Here is a 16756-nt window from a genome sequence, read left to right on the forward strand (position 1 = left end):
TGGGTCATAGGGTAAAACATATGTTTAACTTGGGTAGACAAAGCTAAAGAGTTCTACAAAGCGATTGTAACAATTTGCCCCCTTGCCAGCAGGGTGGGTTTCTATTTTCACTTTCCACTGAACATCTCCATGAATTTCAGAGACACCTTCAATTCAACTTCTCCAAAACTGTGCTGTCTAGCTCAGTGAATGATTGTTTCCCCTGATATCCAAAGCATGCCAACTGGGAAGCACCCTGGACTCTCCCCTTTCCGCCCACTTTCAATTAGTCACGGCGTTATCTTATCCGGTACCGTCAGTGCTTGTTTCCATTCTTCCCTTGATGGAGGGCTTCGTCACCTCAGTCCCTCCTGGGTGCCATGCTCCCAGTCTAATCCCCTCCAGTCCAACCTTCACACTGCTGTTGCAGTCACCTTTTCTAAAATCCAAAACCTAATCCACATCTTCCCTTTGCTCATATAATAAAGGAGCTGGGCCCTGCCTACCTCTAACCCTTCTATTCTCACTCAATGAGACCTCTAAGTTTTACCTGCACAGAACTGCTTACAATGTACTCAGACTGGTCCTGTCCTCATTTAATGCCCACTCATCTTTGATGGTTCAGACTACCAGTTCCTTCTCTACTGAACCTTCTTCCTGATAATCCTTCCATCAAGTAGATTTAAACCTTTTCACTTCTGTTCATTATACCCTGAACAAACTTTTTACTGGAGTACCTATTACTTTTCACTGGTCTCTGCCTAATAAGCATAAGCCTTCAAGAGCAATGACTGTTTTGTCATACCAGGAATTAGCCTGATATATAAGTAGACACTAATCAATGTTTATTGAAATGAAACTGAGTTGAGACAATACATGCTAATATGACATGGAGGAAGAGCTGTGCAAGGAAGGAATAGTATCATTTTTTTTTTTTTTTTTTTTTTTTGCAGGGCTACTATAGAGATTTCAGGAGAAAATGTAACTAAGGTTTCCAGCAGCCTGCTAGGCACATAGTAGGTACGCAATTAGCTACTATTATTACTTCTAGTGGTGAAAACTAGCATCTTTAGTGAACATCAAGAGGATTTTTAGCTTGCTGGTCAAGGCCAATCTTGAAATTTTCTTCACTTAGTAGACAATTATAAGCACATCTGTCTACATTTATACAACTTACATAGTTTTCAAGCCAGAGGTGCACTGATTATGGAGAGGGCTCTTTAATCTTAGTGAACTTTTGTTAGATTATTTTAGTTTTGTGTCTGGAACACTGAGTGATTGTTGATTTAGAACTAGCATTGGCTTCACTCTTTTTTTTAAGTTCATATAGGCATTAGATTCCAGTTTTTCTTAAGAGAGCAACCAGTAGTTGATTGTTTGTATCTTATCTCCACTCTTCTTTGTGTGTTAGTCTTAGGCAGTATTATGTCCCTGAGAGTTAACTGCACAAGGTCAACCAATGATCTAGCCAGATGCTTTGCAAACGGTAATCCCTCAGTAGAAACACCTCACTTTACAAAGTGTTTCCTCATCCTATATTTCCAATACCCCCCTGGCACCATGCCTATTTACTACAATATTATTGACTATACTCCCCAAGCTGTACTTTACATTCCCATGATAATTTTGTAACTACCAATCTGTGCTTCTCAATCCCTTCACCTTTTCACCCAGTCTCCCAACTCCCATCCCTCTATGCAAACATTTAAAATAAAAATTAGCAAACCAAATTCACCATCATAAAATAGATTTTTAAACCTAAGCAAGGTTTATTTTAGAAATGCAAAGATGACTCAATATCAGAAAAATCTATTAACAGGTTAAAAAGAGAAATCATATGATCATCTCAGCGATGCAGAGAAAGCATTCAATAAAATTCAATGCCATCTATTTTTAGAAACCCCTAGTAAACAAGGATAAAGGGTGGTTTCTTAACCTGGTATGAAGCTATCTCATAAAACCTCAGAGTTAACCTCATACTTAATGATAAAACTTAAGAAACATTCCCATGTCCCAAGACAAAAATGCTTTTTATCACCTACTATCAGAATTACACCAATATCTTCACCAGCGCAGCAAAACACACACATACATACATACACACACACACCCCATAAATGTAAATATTAGAAAGGAAGACAAAGAATTGGTATTTGCTAAAAACATACATTATCTTCACAGACAACGGAAGAGAATCTACAGACAACCAAAGGGAATCTACAGACAAAACTAATTAAAGAGTGTGGTAAAGTTGCTGAATACAAGATTAACATACGAAAATTAATGCACATGAGCAATAACAAATTTAAAAATATAAGAACATATATACTCATTACAGTGGAAAAATAATTTAAAACAGCATGGACAAAAACAGATGATCGTATGGCAGTAGCTCAGGCTAATAGAACAGAGATCTTGGAAATATATGCAAATGTATGTAACCCTTATTGTGAAAGAGAAGATATTAGTGGGAGGTATCAGTGGGCGACATTGTATGGGGAAAGAAAAAAAATTAGCTTCCTTACCTCATTCCATATATAAAGTTAAAATCCAGTTAGATTAGTAAAGCCTTAAATGTAGTAACATAAAATTTAAACCCTATTGTATCTGCGTATGAATTTTTTGAGAAACTCACAAAATGTAAGTGAAGGCCATAAAAGGCTTAAGTAAATGGCGGGAAAACTCAATACCACAAAGAGTAAATCTTTCCAAGAAGTGTTTTTCCAGGTTTGAAGTTCACCTGCATCAAAATTACCTAGAGTACTTTTTAAAATGTAGACTCTTAGGCTCCATTTCCAACGGCTGACTCCACATCCTCCAGCTGAGGATGAAGCCCTGGAGTCTGCATTTAGAAAGCTCTCCAAAGGATTCTCTTGTGTACTAACCTTTCTGAACCTTTGCTGTAGGGAAGAAGGTCCTAACCTGAATTGCCCAGGAGAATCACCTGGGAAAGTTTTTTTTTTTAATTTTTAATTTTTTTTTTAAATTTTATTCAAATGCCCGAGCCACATCCCATAACAACTGAATCAGAATTTCTGGGAAGGATACCTGTGCATCAACATTCTAAAAGTTCTGCCAAGATTCCAATGTGCAGCCCACTCTGGATGAGAGTGCCTCTAGAATTAGGTCTGTAAGGTTTGCTGCCCTTCCTTAATTTGAACATTACTCCTAGCGCTAACCTAGTAGGAACTGGGCTTTATTTTGATTAAGGAAACACAGTTTCCTTCTATAAGGGTTATGACATTCACTCGGTATCCCCAGCATCCTGTCTTGATACCCAGCAGGGGCTTGGTGGTCATTTTCTGAAATAAATTCAACTAAGTGAAACAGAATGAAATGAATCAATATGTAGTTGAATAGAATTTTCACCAAATGCCACTGGGTTCAACAAACCTATATAGCACCTGGCACAATGTTATGCTATGAGAGCTATAGAGATGAACAAAATATACTTCTTCCCTTCAGTTGTTCATGATCTGATGGGGGAGGCAGAAATAGGCTAACGTATTTTACAGTCGAGCAGACAATGAGAAGTGTACAGAATATAAAAAAGGGAATAAAAAATTGGTTCTTAATGACAGAATCTGGAAGGCATCATTGAAGAGTGGCCTTGAAGTATGCCCAGGAAGAAATTCGGAAAATGGGCAGTTGTGCTATAGGCATAGGGAATTCTGCACAGCATAAGCCGAGTCAGGCGGGCCTTTCTCTAACCTTCATGGAAGACGGTAGGGCAGATATCAAAGGCTTCCTTTCTTTCTGATTTCCTTGTGACCACTCTCGTTTTTCAAGTATTTTGCCTCTAGTTTATTAAATCTACCTCCTGGTGCCTCAGCTGATTTCTTCCAGGAAAAGTTTTCATTAGCATTTCTATGGGGAGCACCTGCTACCCCATCTATCCCTATTAACTGAAGGCTGGGGCAATGGGCTGTTAAGAGGGGAATTTTAATCCCCTCCTGACTCATCTGTTTTCTAATTTAGAATGTTAGGTCCAAAATCACAAATGGCTGACCAGTGAAAACCACCCTTAACATTAAAAATGATAAAAGACATGCTTCTCAATTTTATATCTTTAACATTAAAAACGATAACAAATGAGTGCTTCTCAATTTTATATCTATGTAAAATTAATGTATTAAAATCAATCAACTTCATGAATTATTTAGAATCATAATTCTACAGATACCTTAGATACCATATGAATGCAAAAAAAAAATCAGGCTACTGTGGGTAGCTTATGAATTAGATGAACTGTTAAATAGGGAAGGTTTCTTAAAACCACAGCATCAAAGGACATTTGATATTATCTGCTGAATATATATTGTAGGGTAAAACTAATTATTGTAATATGTATATGACTCTATGTATATTTTGCATTATATACCAATATATTAAGCTGACGGATTATGTGTTCTTTATTTAAGCAAACTGCTTCCACTGATGTCATGTGACAGATGTGCTTTGTAAAGCCCATGAGATAAGCCAGTCACCATGGTGTAAACCACCATGATTTATGTAGAGTTGCAGAAGAAAAGGGTTTGTGAATCAAATTACCATTGAAATGGAGTCCAACTTGGCTTCTAAGGCAAGGTAAGCCTCCTTTACAGCAGACACAGGACATATTTAAACTCAGCAGATATCGGAACCATACCAAAGAAAAGAATGTGAGACAATTGGGAAGGAAAATCAATGTTCCAGATAAGCCTACAATTTCCAGGCATTTTTTTTCTTTTAGTATCTTTAATTAATTGATTATCTTATTTTTCATATCTACTTCCACCCAAAGTGCATTTCCCTATTATTGGTTTATTTCTCCTCTGGAACAAAAAATAATATTAAATTTCACATCAAATTTGTCATGCAGTTAAGTTGTTCCTTAGAGAAACTGATCTCTTATCAACACTCATTCTGATTCAAAACCATTCTGATTATCCAGCAAAATGGACATGCTGCCCAGAATCATATGCATAATTAAATATTACGGAAGATGCAAATCAGAAAAAAAAATTTTTGAGGTGCTCAGATTTTTTTGTGTGATAACCATCACAAATAAGCATTCTCACCGGCTCCAAGAGAATAGCCTTCTGCTATTCAACCCAATCACTTGCAGTATGTGTATAATCCTAACTGTAAAGCATGACATGCTTACTGAACAGTTAAGGTTTTTTTTGTTTTGTTTTGTTTGTTTGTTTGTTTGTTTGTTTGTTTTTGGGGTGGGAAGAGGCTATACAGCACAGGTACAAGCTAAAATATTTAGAGTGAGTTGTATCTGAGGGTGGGTCGTTCCCTGACTGTCTGGCCAATCATCCATGGACAAGCAAGCCCAGCCAACCTGGAAACATCAACTGAGTGGGATCACCCAAGGAGACTTAAAATTCTGGAATCTCTCTTGATTGGCATTGACTCTATGGACGTGAGGAGAGGTAGTTCCTGCCTGGCGGGTGTTAAGGTTCCACCTGCCACAGGGTCAGAGAATGGGAGTAGGAAGATAAAGAGGCTGGACCAGAGCTCTCAGGGAGGGACGTAGGGCCTTAGAAATAAGAAAGCCATGGCAGAATCACAAGCTACATCTTGGCTTTTATTTATTTATTTATTTATTTTTTTATGCCCCTTTCTTTTCTTGTTGATGCTCTCTTGGTAGCAGCATAAAGATGTTATGAAAATTGTACCTCCTGGTGACTATGAAGCAAGGGAAAGGATATGTGTCCTTGCATGACCCAGAGCTTGAGAGGGAAGCGGTACACTCCTTGGGGACCAGTGTGGTCAAGATAACAATAAACCCGGAGAATAATGTCAGGTGGGAGGGGGAATGCAGGAAGATGGAGTAGTGGCCAACAGATTAGCTGCCCCTTCTCAGTGAAAATGCTTTCCAGAGTTGAAACCTGGAGAAGGGTTGAATTGGTCTTAACAGAGAGGATGTTAGCTATGCTGTTCTTTCCTCAGCGTGTAAAGAAGTGGTTGTTATTTCACTGGGGAAAGACCAGTCTGACATGAGGCTGCACAGGGTCTTGGCAAAAGACGCTAATTCTGCAGTCGTCCTGGCCACACCCTCTGGCCAGCCGGAGGCACCTGGCTGTGGCGTTGATGAAGGACCCCATAAGCCACATCTGGGATACCTTCCATTCGATTATCCATCATGCACATCTGCTTCCCCAGAGACCTCCACGCCTGGATGTTACATGTTTAGAGTCAACTGTGATCAGCTAGCTGGTTGATTCAGGTTGAAAAATGGGCAGGACTAAAAGCTAAGCATTCAAAAAATACATATTGGATGCATGAAGGATGACAAAGCAGGCTAGAAGGCTGAGACTACAGCGGAGGGGGAATTCTAGAAGAATGGAAAGAGAGAGAGGTTATGCCCTTGCTTGAAAGCATTCATTTACAGGGCATTCAACTGTGTTAAAAAAGGGCGTTGGTGGTGGTAAGAGAATGGGAAACATCTGGAGAACATAAAGAGACAGGAGAAAGGAGAGAAGGTTGGAAAGACATATCTAAAAAAAGTGAAAAATCAGAATAATGAAACATCATGTAGAAGGCTAGAATAGGACCAAAATGCATTAATTATCTGCGTGCCAGGTACAGTTTTCCTCATTTAAGCCTTGCCATGTCTAGCATAGGGCCTGGCCTAGAGCAGGTGTTCAAAAATAAGTCGAATATTAAATTAATAAATGAGCGAGTACTCCTCAACCTCTCCATCACATCCGATAGGAGGCTGAGGCCCAGAAAGGTTAAGAGACTTGCCCAATGTGTCACAGCCAGTAAGAAACCTAAGCAGTCTCACTTCAAAGGCCCATGGTGGAAGGAGGAGGGTGAGAGCTACAAGGATTGTTCAAGGAATCCAGCAGAAGAGGGTGTGGCGCTTGGGTAGCTCCCAGGGACGGCGAGAAGGGAAGGAAGAACCAAAGGCCAGGCGAATTGGGAAGAGGGAAGAGGGTTACTGGTCACTGGGAAAGAATTCTTCTTCTGCAAGAACGGGGCCCTGGGGGGAGGCATGAAGGCCGGTGGGTGGCGACCGAGCCAGCAAGGGGCAGCATCTAGACTCGTGCAGTGGGCACGATGGGTGGGGCGGAATGGAAGCGCAGCCTGTGCAAAACATTGCAAAGGGTCTTTGTAAGGCAGGGAGGGGTCTGAGGTAGGGCGGGATGGGGGAAAGGTGGCTGAAACGGTCAAGTGAAAGACCTGGGCAGGTTGAGGAAGAGCCATAAGAAAGATCTGAAAGAAATCAGCCTCGGGAGGGTGCCTGGGCAGGGTCTGGGGAGGGTGTGGTCTGGGTTGGGGGGGGGGGGGGGATGTGAGGCCTGCGATGTGGAGAATGAATGAGTCCTGGGTAGAGGGTAAGGCTGACCAGCCCCGTTGCATGAGCCAACATCGGGAATCTCACCTGTAGGAGCTGCCCACGGCAGTCGCCACCTCCTCGCGGATCTGCCTATTGAGGGCGTCAGCCGCCGCTCGCCCCTTGCCCGCCTCGGGGCCCGCGGCCGCGGCCTGGGCCTGGGCGGCGGCAGCGGCGGGGACGGCGGGCAGCGGCGTCTGCTCCGGGCCCAGCCCCTCGGCACGGCGCAGCATCCAGGCCGGCCCGGCCTTCTTGCGCGTGTAGCGCTCGTCCGAGCGCATCGCCTCTCCCGCCCCGACGACCACACCCGCTCCGCCGGGGGCCGCGGCCGCCCGCTCCGGGGCCTCGGCGGCCACCTGCACCGGCCGGCGCTCCTGGCTCGGGGGCCGGCGCTTGGGCGTCCCGAGGAGCCCGGGGGACGGCGCCGGGGCGGCGGCGGCGGGGACGGGCGCGGGCTTGGGGATCCACGGGTGATCGCCGCGGCGCGGCAGCGGCCAGGCGCGGAAGTCCTTCTGGTACTGCGTCTCGCGCTCGAAGGGCACGTCGGACGGCTGGTACTCGCTGCGCGGCCGGCAGCTCGGCTCGGGCCGCTGCACCTTCCAGGCGCGGTAGTCCTGCCGCATCACCGAGTCCGCGGGGCCCGCGCCGGAGGGGCCGGAGCCGGAGCCCGAGCCCGAGCCCGGGCCGGCGGGGCCCGCTCTGCTCCGGCCCGAGGCGGCCGCCGGCTCGCGCTCGCCGCTGGGCCCCGGAGCCGGTCCCGTTGCCCGGGCAACTGCATCCAGCTCGCCCTGGGCCGGCTGCGTCTCTATGGCGACCGCCGCGGGCGCCGAGGGGGGCGCGTGCACCGGCTGCACCGGCTGCACCGGCTGCGGCGGCTGCGGAGGGGCGCCCGGGTGCTCGGTGGCCTCCGAGTACTTAGTGAAGACCAGCGGCACGGCGATGTCCGCCTTGTCCAGCTGGTTCCAGAAGCGGGCGATGCAGCAGGCCCGCGTGATGCACGGCCACGCCATGCTGGTAGCTGCAAAGCGGGTCTTCCCTTCTTCTCTTTGTGGTGCGAAGGCGAGTCCCTTACTCCTTCTCCAGTCCTCTGGCCCTCCACCGGCCAATCTGATTCCCACCGGTTTGGTGTTTTTTTTCTTTTTTTTCTTTTTTTCCTGGGTAGACTGCGTGCCTCGCCCTCCGCCCTCAGAAAGCACCCGGGAAGGTAGGGGCGGCGCCGCTGTCACCGAGATCAAGTCCCTGGGTTACCGGCTGCTGCAGAGAGGCCTGGGGAGCCGCCCGCTGCAGGCACCGGCGGGGCGAGCCGCAGAGCCCCGAGTCCCCGAAGAAGGCGTCCGGACGCGCCCCTCCCTGAGGCTGCGGCGGCGGCGCGCACCCCCGGCCGAGCCCGGCGACGCGCGGCGAGGTGGCCACGGCCTTAGGCCATGGCGCAGCGGGAGGGCCGGGCACCGGGGCCGCCGCGGCCGCGGACGAGTCGTCTTTTATTCTCCTTCCAGCCGGCCACCTAGCAGGGCTGGGAGGCGGTCACCTCCAGCGAGGCTGAGCGTTGCTGACTCTGCCGCTGCTGCTGCTCCCGAAGATGCTGCTGCAGCTGCCGCCGTCGGCGTCTCTGCAGCAGGGAAGCGGCCCCACCCTTTTCAGCCTCTCAGCAGGGAAAGAAAAAAAAATCTAGGAAAGATGCTGAGAGAAAGCGCGCTGCGCTGCAGAAAAAAGAAAAAAATCACCTGCTGTCGTCAGCGCGCGCGCGGCTGGGAGCTCGTCCTCTCTCTTTCTGCTCCTCCCTCCGGCAGCTCCTCCCTCCTCCGCTGCTAGGCAACAGCAGAATCAGGCCTAGGTGGGGTCCAGCCCTAGGCTCCTGACTACTGGCTGTCCTTGTGCTGGTTGCTTCTCTTGAGGGGGAAGAGGGGAGGGGGGTTCAGGCTCCTCAGTCATGGGGCAGGGGCTGGGAGGGGGTTGAACTTTAAAAGCATGGAGGAAACCCTAATAAAATGTCTGTCCCAGGATAGACACTGGTTTTTTTCCCCCCTCTTAAATTATTATTATTGACTACAGGCCCCGTGCACGAAATCGTGAACTGGAGAAGGTGTTCCTCAGCCCAGCCTGCACCCTCTCCAATTTCGGACATCCCTCCCACAATCCAGGACTGCTGGCTCCCAACCATTCGCCTGCCTGTCAGCCTGATCACCCCCTAACCATGCCCCTGACAGCCCCATTGCCCCCAACTGCCCTCCCCTGCAGGCCTGGTCATCCCTAACTGCCCTCACCTGCTGGCCATCTTGTGACAGCCATCTTTGACTGTCTTGTGTGATAGCATGAGGGTCAATGTCCATATTACCTCTTTATTATATAGGATTATTATATAGGATTTGAGTTAGAGAGAAACATGGATTTGTTGCTCCACTTATGCATTCGTTGGTTCAGATTTGTTGTTCCACTTAGTTATGCATTCCTTGGTTCATTCCTGTATGTGCTCTGACTTGGACAGAACTGGCAACCTTGGTGTATTGGGAGGACACTCTAACCTAGGGGTGTCGAACTCAATCAGAGAAGGGGCCAAAATCTAAAATCCAGCCTAAATCGCGGGCCGAATGGTTTACTGAACAGTCATAAACTGTCATTGTGATGGAAACGCAGCGGAGTGCAGTGATGACAGCGCGGTGCGGGCCACATTGCAAGGCCTGGCGGGGCGGATTTGGCCCTCGGGCCTTGTGTTTAACACATGTGCTCTAACCAATTAAGCTACCCTGCCAAGGCCAGGATAGATACTTTTTAAAAAGGGAGCTACTGTGATTGGCCAAAGTCACCAGGCCTAATTTGAACCCATTTTGGCTGCCTCCTGATCCAAGCATTTATGCACAGGCCTGGCTCCGATGTGTGGGGATGGGGACCAACAGGCTGGTTGGTACCCTGTCTGTTCCTTTCTTTGGGGCAAGGGCTATCTTAGAGACTCCCAAGAACTACCCTGTCCCTGTCCATTCAGCCCAGGAGGAGGCAGTGAGAAGGAGATTCTAAGTGGTGAAGCTGGGGTGCAGGGGAAGCAAAGGGGCAGTGCCCTAGGAAAGCGGCGGCCTGACACGTAAGGGATTTCCGGCATGTTCCTTACACCGACTTTTGATCTTGTTCTCCCTGGGTGGGAGAGTAGATATGGGGGTCAGACAGACCTGGCTTGGCTCTGACACTTAACTACCTGTGTCACTGGGCAGGCTGGGTCATCCCTGGACCTCAGTCACCTCATGTTTGAAGTAGAGGAAGCAAGAGTTGCCTCAAAGTGATTTGTGAGGATGGTTAAGGACTCAGAGCAGAAGCTCTGAGCCAAATCGCAGCCTAGCTTTTTTGTTTCTTAGCTGCAACCTCCTGACCTTTAGTTGCCTCTACGAATGGGGTTGCTACTTATGAACATGCAAGATTATTCTAAGAATGACATTAAGAGCCCTGGTCGGTGGGGCTCAGCTGGTTGAGTGTCATCCCGTGTGCCAGGAGGTTGCTGGTTCAATTCCTGGTCGGGGCACATGCCTGTTTTGTAGGCTCTGTTCCTGGTGGGAGCATGCCAATCGATGTTTCTCTCTCATGTTGACTATCACTCCCTTTCCCTTCCTCTCTCTAAAATCAATAAAAACATATATCACAACTATACTATTCTCAATAATAAATATTTTAAAAAGCACAATAGTAAGAAAATGAGATAATGCACTAAAAGCGCTGACCACGTCTGGCATCTAGCAAAGGTTCAATAAATAGCAGCTATTAGGATTCAAAGAACCCACCGGAAATCCATAGGTGGAGCTTCCCAGGCAGGCCAGCCATCTGGACATCTGCTCTAGGAAGACCCCTTGCTCTCCCAAGTCCCTTTAGGTCTCTTCTTGATGTCCCTCCACTTATGTCTCCTACCCTGTCTTCTACTCCCTACACCTAGGTTCATTCACTAGCCTTCAGCTCTGTTTCTCTCCAATACAGGCAGAGTGTTCAGCATCATCTAAGCCAGGGACATTGGTGTTTCCGGGCAAGAAAGTTCTTTATGTGTTTAGATTGGGAACTGATTTGCAAAGCACAGCTGTTTTGCTTTCTTTTGTTTTGTTTTGTTTTGTTTTGAAACCTTGAAATCAAACAGAATGAGAAGACAATTCTGATTCGTCAATTATCTGCTAGACTTCCTCCTACTTGGGTCTTTGCCTCAGGGTAATTTGATCTGAGTTCCACAAATAAAACGATGCCTGCACTGTTGTCCAGTCGTTAGGAAACACGTTTCTATGAACAATATAATCTGGCCTGACACTTCTTAGCCCCAATTCTGCATAACTCTCCTGATACCCGCTCTATCTTGTGGGACATAGAAGGAGCTTAGCTCCTATATCACAGTAGGATGGAGGTGGGTGGGGCTCAGTTAGATGTTTTATGGGTGAATGGGGAGAACGGGACAGAATTAGAAAACAGTGTGGTGAACATAAGAAAGATTCATCACAAGGTGCTGAATTAGTGACTAATGAGAGATGAGTAGGAGCTCTCCCATCAGAAATGTAAGATTTTGGAGTCAGACAGACCTGGTTTGGCTCTGACACTCTCTGTGTCACTTCTTTTCTGAAAGATGGACGTGGGTTAGAGGGGAATCGCCCTTGACACCAGGCAGGGACAAGCTTGAAGAGAGAAGCTGCGAGCTAAGGATTGTGATGGGACAGACAAAGAATCTGGAGCGTGAATGACCTTGTGGGCTGCGGCACCAATCTAACTCTGGACACTTTTGTTTATTTCTCATTTAATTCTTTTCCTTTTTTTGTTTCTAGAATTCTTCTTATGAGAGAAAAGAAACCCATTTCTGTTTAGGACACTTCCATAATGTGCATATCAGAATGCAAACCCTAATTAATATTGATAAGGATGCAATTTTTTTTCATATAAATAGCCAATTCTTTAAGTATGGTTATTTAGCTAGTCTGTCCTTGCCTCGCTGACAATGCCTCCTCTAGTATATAACAAGTTTTCATATTTATGTGGATCTGTTTCTAATATTTTTTGTAAGAGAATTTTTTTTTTTTTTTTTTTTTTTTGGTAAATCATAGAAGTAGAAAAAGTAATTCCTTAAAGAAATGGGCTTAGGAAACAAGTTCTAGAGGTAAAGGAAGGGCTCCTGGAGCTTGGGAGTGAGGAAGCTAATGGTAACAGGCCTGGGGCAGGGAGCAGAGGGAGAGGGAGAGGGAGAGGGAGAGGGAGAGACATGCTCCAGGGAGAGGGCACTTGGTCCTCCATCCTAGGGTTTCAAGGGTGGAGATTTTAGAGGAGGTTCCAGGAGAAGATTTCAATATTCAGCAGCTTTCCAGGTGTGTACTTTCAGGGTTGTGGTCTCTACTGATTGATTGGCCAGCACCAGGGCAGGGGGTCATTCAATGCAACTGGTCCTGAGGTCAACCATGGGGCCACTGACTTGGTTTTGTTGCTTTTCTGGACCTGGAGCTGAGATACATCTGAGGCACAGATGTTATCTCTAGGTGTTTGTAAATTTTATATTCAGTTTTATTGGTTACTAACCCCTGAGTCTATCTTATAGACTAAAATTATTGTAGAACTTAATATTTGATAGGGTAAAACACTCCTCCATCTCTCCTTCTTCTTCTTCTTCTTCTTCTTCTTCTTCTTCTTCTTCTTCTTCTTCTTCTTCTTCTTTTTATCTCTCCTCTCTTAATTTCAGAGAGGAAGGGAGAAGGAGAGAGATATAGAAGCATCAATGATGAGAGAGAATCACTGATTGGCTGCCTCCTGCGTGCTCCCTACTGGGGATCGAGCCCGAAATTCTGGCATGTGCCCTTGACCAGAATCAAACCTGGAACCCTCCAGTTCGCAGACTAATGCTCTATCCACTGAGCCAAACCAGCTAGGATCCTCCTTCTCTTCTTATCCTTCCTCTTCTAAGTTGTCATTCATTTGTGTTCACAAGTATTTTTTGAGCACCTACTAGGTGCCGGGCACTGTTCCAGGCTCTGAGACATGGGATTAAACAAAATAGACAAACATCTTTGCTCTCACAGCGCTTATACTGCATTGGAAGTCTTGTCCTTAATTCTTCCATACTAATCTGAGGATCAGCTTGTCAAATTATCTGAAAACCTTTCGTAAAATGTTTTATGGGATTGCATTGAATTTATTAAATATTTAAGAAGAATTTCCACTTTGTGATTTTGGGACTTTCTACTCATAAAGATGGCAAAGCTTTCTGTTTATTCAGTTCTTTGTGTTCTTGTGTGATGATTTTTGTTGTGATTGGAAATGGCATTTTCTTTTCTTTTTTTAATCCTCACCTGAGGATATGTTTTTATTAATTTTAGAGAGAGAGGGAAGGAGAGAGAGAGGGAAAGAGAGAGAGAGAGAGAGAGAGAGAGAGAGAGAGAGAGAGAGAGAGAGAGGAATTTCAATATGAGAGAGAAACATTGATTGGCTGCCTCCTATACAAACCTGCACTGGGGATAGAACCTGTAACCTTTCGGTGTACAGGACCATACCCCAACAGACTGAACCACCCAGCCAAGATTTAAATATCTTTTATTGTGATTACAAACAACAGGATTGTTGAATTTTTGCATGTCTTGGTCTCTATTCAGTAACCATACTAAACTCTCTAATTAGATTTAATAGTGTAGCCTTAGCCGATTTGGCTCAGTGGATAGAGCATCAGCCTTCAGACTCAAGAGTCCCAGGATGAATTCCGGTCAAGGGCATGTACCGTGGTTGTAGGCACATACCCAGTAGGGAGTGTGCAGGAGGCAGCTGATCGATGTTTCTCTCTCTCGTTGGTGTTTCTAACTATCCCTCTCCCTTCCTCTCTGTAAAAAAATCAATAAAATATATATTTTTTAAAAATAGTTTAGATGATCTTGAATTTGTTCACAAAAATGAAAATGCAGCCTTTTCATTTTTATTTATACCTCTTATTTCTTTCTCTTATCCAATTGCTCCTAATGTACTTCTAAAATTATTGTCCTCAACATTAATGGGAATGTTTCCAGTATCTCACCATTAAATATGACGTTATTTTTGGCATAAAATATTTTGTAATTATTCATTCACTCCAATTTTACTAAGAAATTTTTACAGTGAAGAATATATGGTGAGCCCAGCCTGTGAGGCTCAGCGTTTGAGCATCGGCCATGAACCAGGATAACATGATTTGATTCCTGGTCAGGGCACATGCCTGGGTTGCAGGCTCAGTCCCCAGTAGGGGGTGTGCATGTGGGATCAATGTCTGATCAATGTCTCTCCCTTATCGATGTTTCTCTTTTATCAATGTGTCTACATCCCTGTTCCTCTCCCTCTCTCTAAAATAATTTTTTTAAATATATATATATTTTATTGATTTTGTACAGAGAGGAAGGGAGAGAGATAGAGTTAGAAACATCGATGAGAGAGTCATCGATCAGCTGCCTCTTGCACACCCCCTACTGGGGATATGCCCGCAACCAAGGTACTTGCCCTTGACCGGAATCGAACCCGGGACCTTTCAGTCCCCAAGCTGACGCTCTATCCATTGAGCCAAACCAGTTTCGGCTAAAATAATTTTTTTTTAATTTTTTTAAAAGAATATATGGTGAGTCCAGGCCCATGTGACTCATTGGTAGAGCATTGTCCTCGTGCATGAAGAGGTTGCCAGTTCCATTCTTGATCAAGGTATTTACCTGGGATTTCGGCTCCAAACCTAGGAAAACATACAGAAGGCAGCAAATTGATGTTTTGCTCGTAGATGTTTCTGTCTCTCTAAAATTCAAATATATAAATAACAAGAACATATGGTGAATCTATCAAATGTCTTCTCCGTTTTTTTCAGAGATGATCATGTCTTTTCCACTTTGACTTCCCACATATTCAATTCTAATATAGGAGATGAATAAACCATTCTTGCCTTTTTGGTATAATGCCCATTTGGTTGAGGGGTGTGATTCTTTTAATGTTCTTCAGAATTCTATTTACTAAAATGTTAAGAGCTTTTTGCTTAAGCTTGGTCTGTCTTCTTTTTGCTGTACCTTTTTGTCTGGATGGTCCACAGTGCTATGATGACTTTACCAAAAGCAGTTGGATGCTTTCCTTTCTGTGCACTATGGCAGTGTAAATGGGATCAGAGGGATTCCTTTCCTCGTAACCACAGGTAACTCACCTAGCAGCTATCATCTGCACCTGGCTCTTGAGGGCAGCTCCTTGACTACCTGTCAGAGGGGTCACGGCATTATCCTGTTTGTGACTTTTCAGTGGCTTCCACTGCTCTTAGAATAACCTCTGATTCCCCACCATGGTCTTCAATACCCCACATTGGCATGGCTCAAGTTACCAACAAGCTGCTTTCATATAGTATCCCACTGTTCACTGCACTCTTGCTGCATTGCCCCCCTTTTGTTCCTGAGCTGTGTTTGATACAAAGGAGGTAGCCGAAGAAAACAAGCAAAAAAGTATCATTGACTGAATGAGTCCATCAGAGGACCAGTGAAGGGGACACAGGCAAAAAATAGCGGAACTGTGTCATTGTCAGAAAAAGAGATAAGGAATCAGCAAGGGTGGAGTTCATTTTCGTACAGGTTTAGTTTTAAATGGCGGCTAAGTGAAAAGTTCAAATAGGCATTTAGCAATATAAGAATGGAGTTTATAAATGCAGATTGTAGAGTTATCCTTAATCATTTATTAATGCACTTATCAACCCATCCACTCATCCTTTTATCCACCTGTCTCTTCAGTCCTCTATCTATGCACCCATATTTATGTATGGATTCAGACTATAAACCTTTAAATAACTAATGAGCCAAATTTGGGGCATCGGGGGATAGACTGAACAATAAACAGCTTCTGCTCTCAAAAGTTAGACTAGCCCAGTGGTTGGCAAACTGCTGCTCACGAGCCACATGTGGCTCTTTGGCCCCTTGAGTGTGGTTCTTCCACAAAATACCGTGGCCTGGGCGAGTCTATTTTGAAGAAGTGGCATTAGAAGAGGTTTAAGTTTAAAAAATTTGGCTCCCAAAAGAAATTTCAATCATTGTACTATTGACATCTGGCTCTGTTGACTAATGAGTTTGCCGACCACTGGACTAGACTATAGTAAGCATTGATATAAGGTAGCCAAAAGTGCATTATACAAAGCACGTGGGTGAAAGAAGTAATTTACTCTTGAGAGGGTGCCAAAAATTAGGGAGCATTGAAGAGGGGGAAGATCTGACCAGAGCTGACAAGCAAAGGAAGAGGTGGGTCATAGAGATAAGAGGAAACACAGGAGAGAAATTATATCACGGTAGAAAAAAACTTGGGCTTTAGAGTCAGAGCAACCACATTTTGAATTCCAGCCCTATTTCTTACCAGCTGGGTAACTTTGGGGAACAACGTTACTGATGACATTGGTTACTGTGGTGGTGATGACAGACGTAGTGGTGATGGTGATAATAGCGGTAATGGTGGTGCTGATTGTTGTGGTACTACTGCTGCTGC

At 45.2% G+C, this 16756-nt stretch overlaps 1 protein-coding gene across 2 annotated transcripts in view; it reads right to left on the reverse strand.

Annotated features, from left to right (window-relative positions):
- The window catches only part of MAP6 (microtubule associated protein 6), a 72625-nt gene extending 63600 nt beyond the window's left edge, over window positions 1–9025 (reverse strand). Inside the window, exon 1 of one of the 2 annotated variants that reach the window (XM_045577664.1) lies at window positions 7358–9025. In XM_045577664.1, coding sequence (XP_045433620.1) covers window positions 7358–8319 — 962 coding nt within the window. In that variant the 5' untranslated portion in view covers window positions 8320–9025. The remainder of the gene's footprint in view (window positions 1–7357) is intronic. The other variant, XM_036427368.2, reaches the window with a different exon arrangement.
- Window positions 9026–16756: the final 7731 nt, after the last annotated feature.

The sequence above is a fragment of the Pipistrellus kuhlii genome, unplaced genomic scaffold (assembly GCF_014108245.1).
Source record: "Pipistrellus kuhlii isolate mPipKuh1 unplaced genomic scaffold, mPipKuh1.p scaffold_m20_p_9, whole genome shotgun sequence".
Classification (NCBI taxonomy): domain Eukaryota; kingdom Metazoa; phylum Chordata; class Mammalia; order Chiroptera; family Vespertilionidae; genus Pipistrellus; species Pipistrellus kuhlii.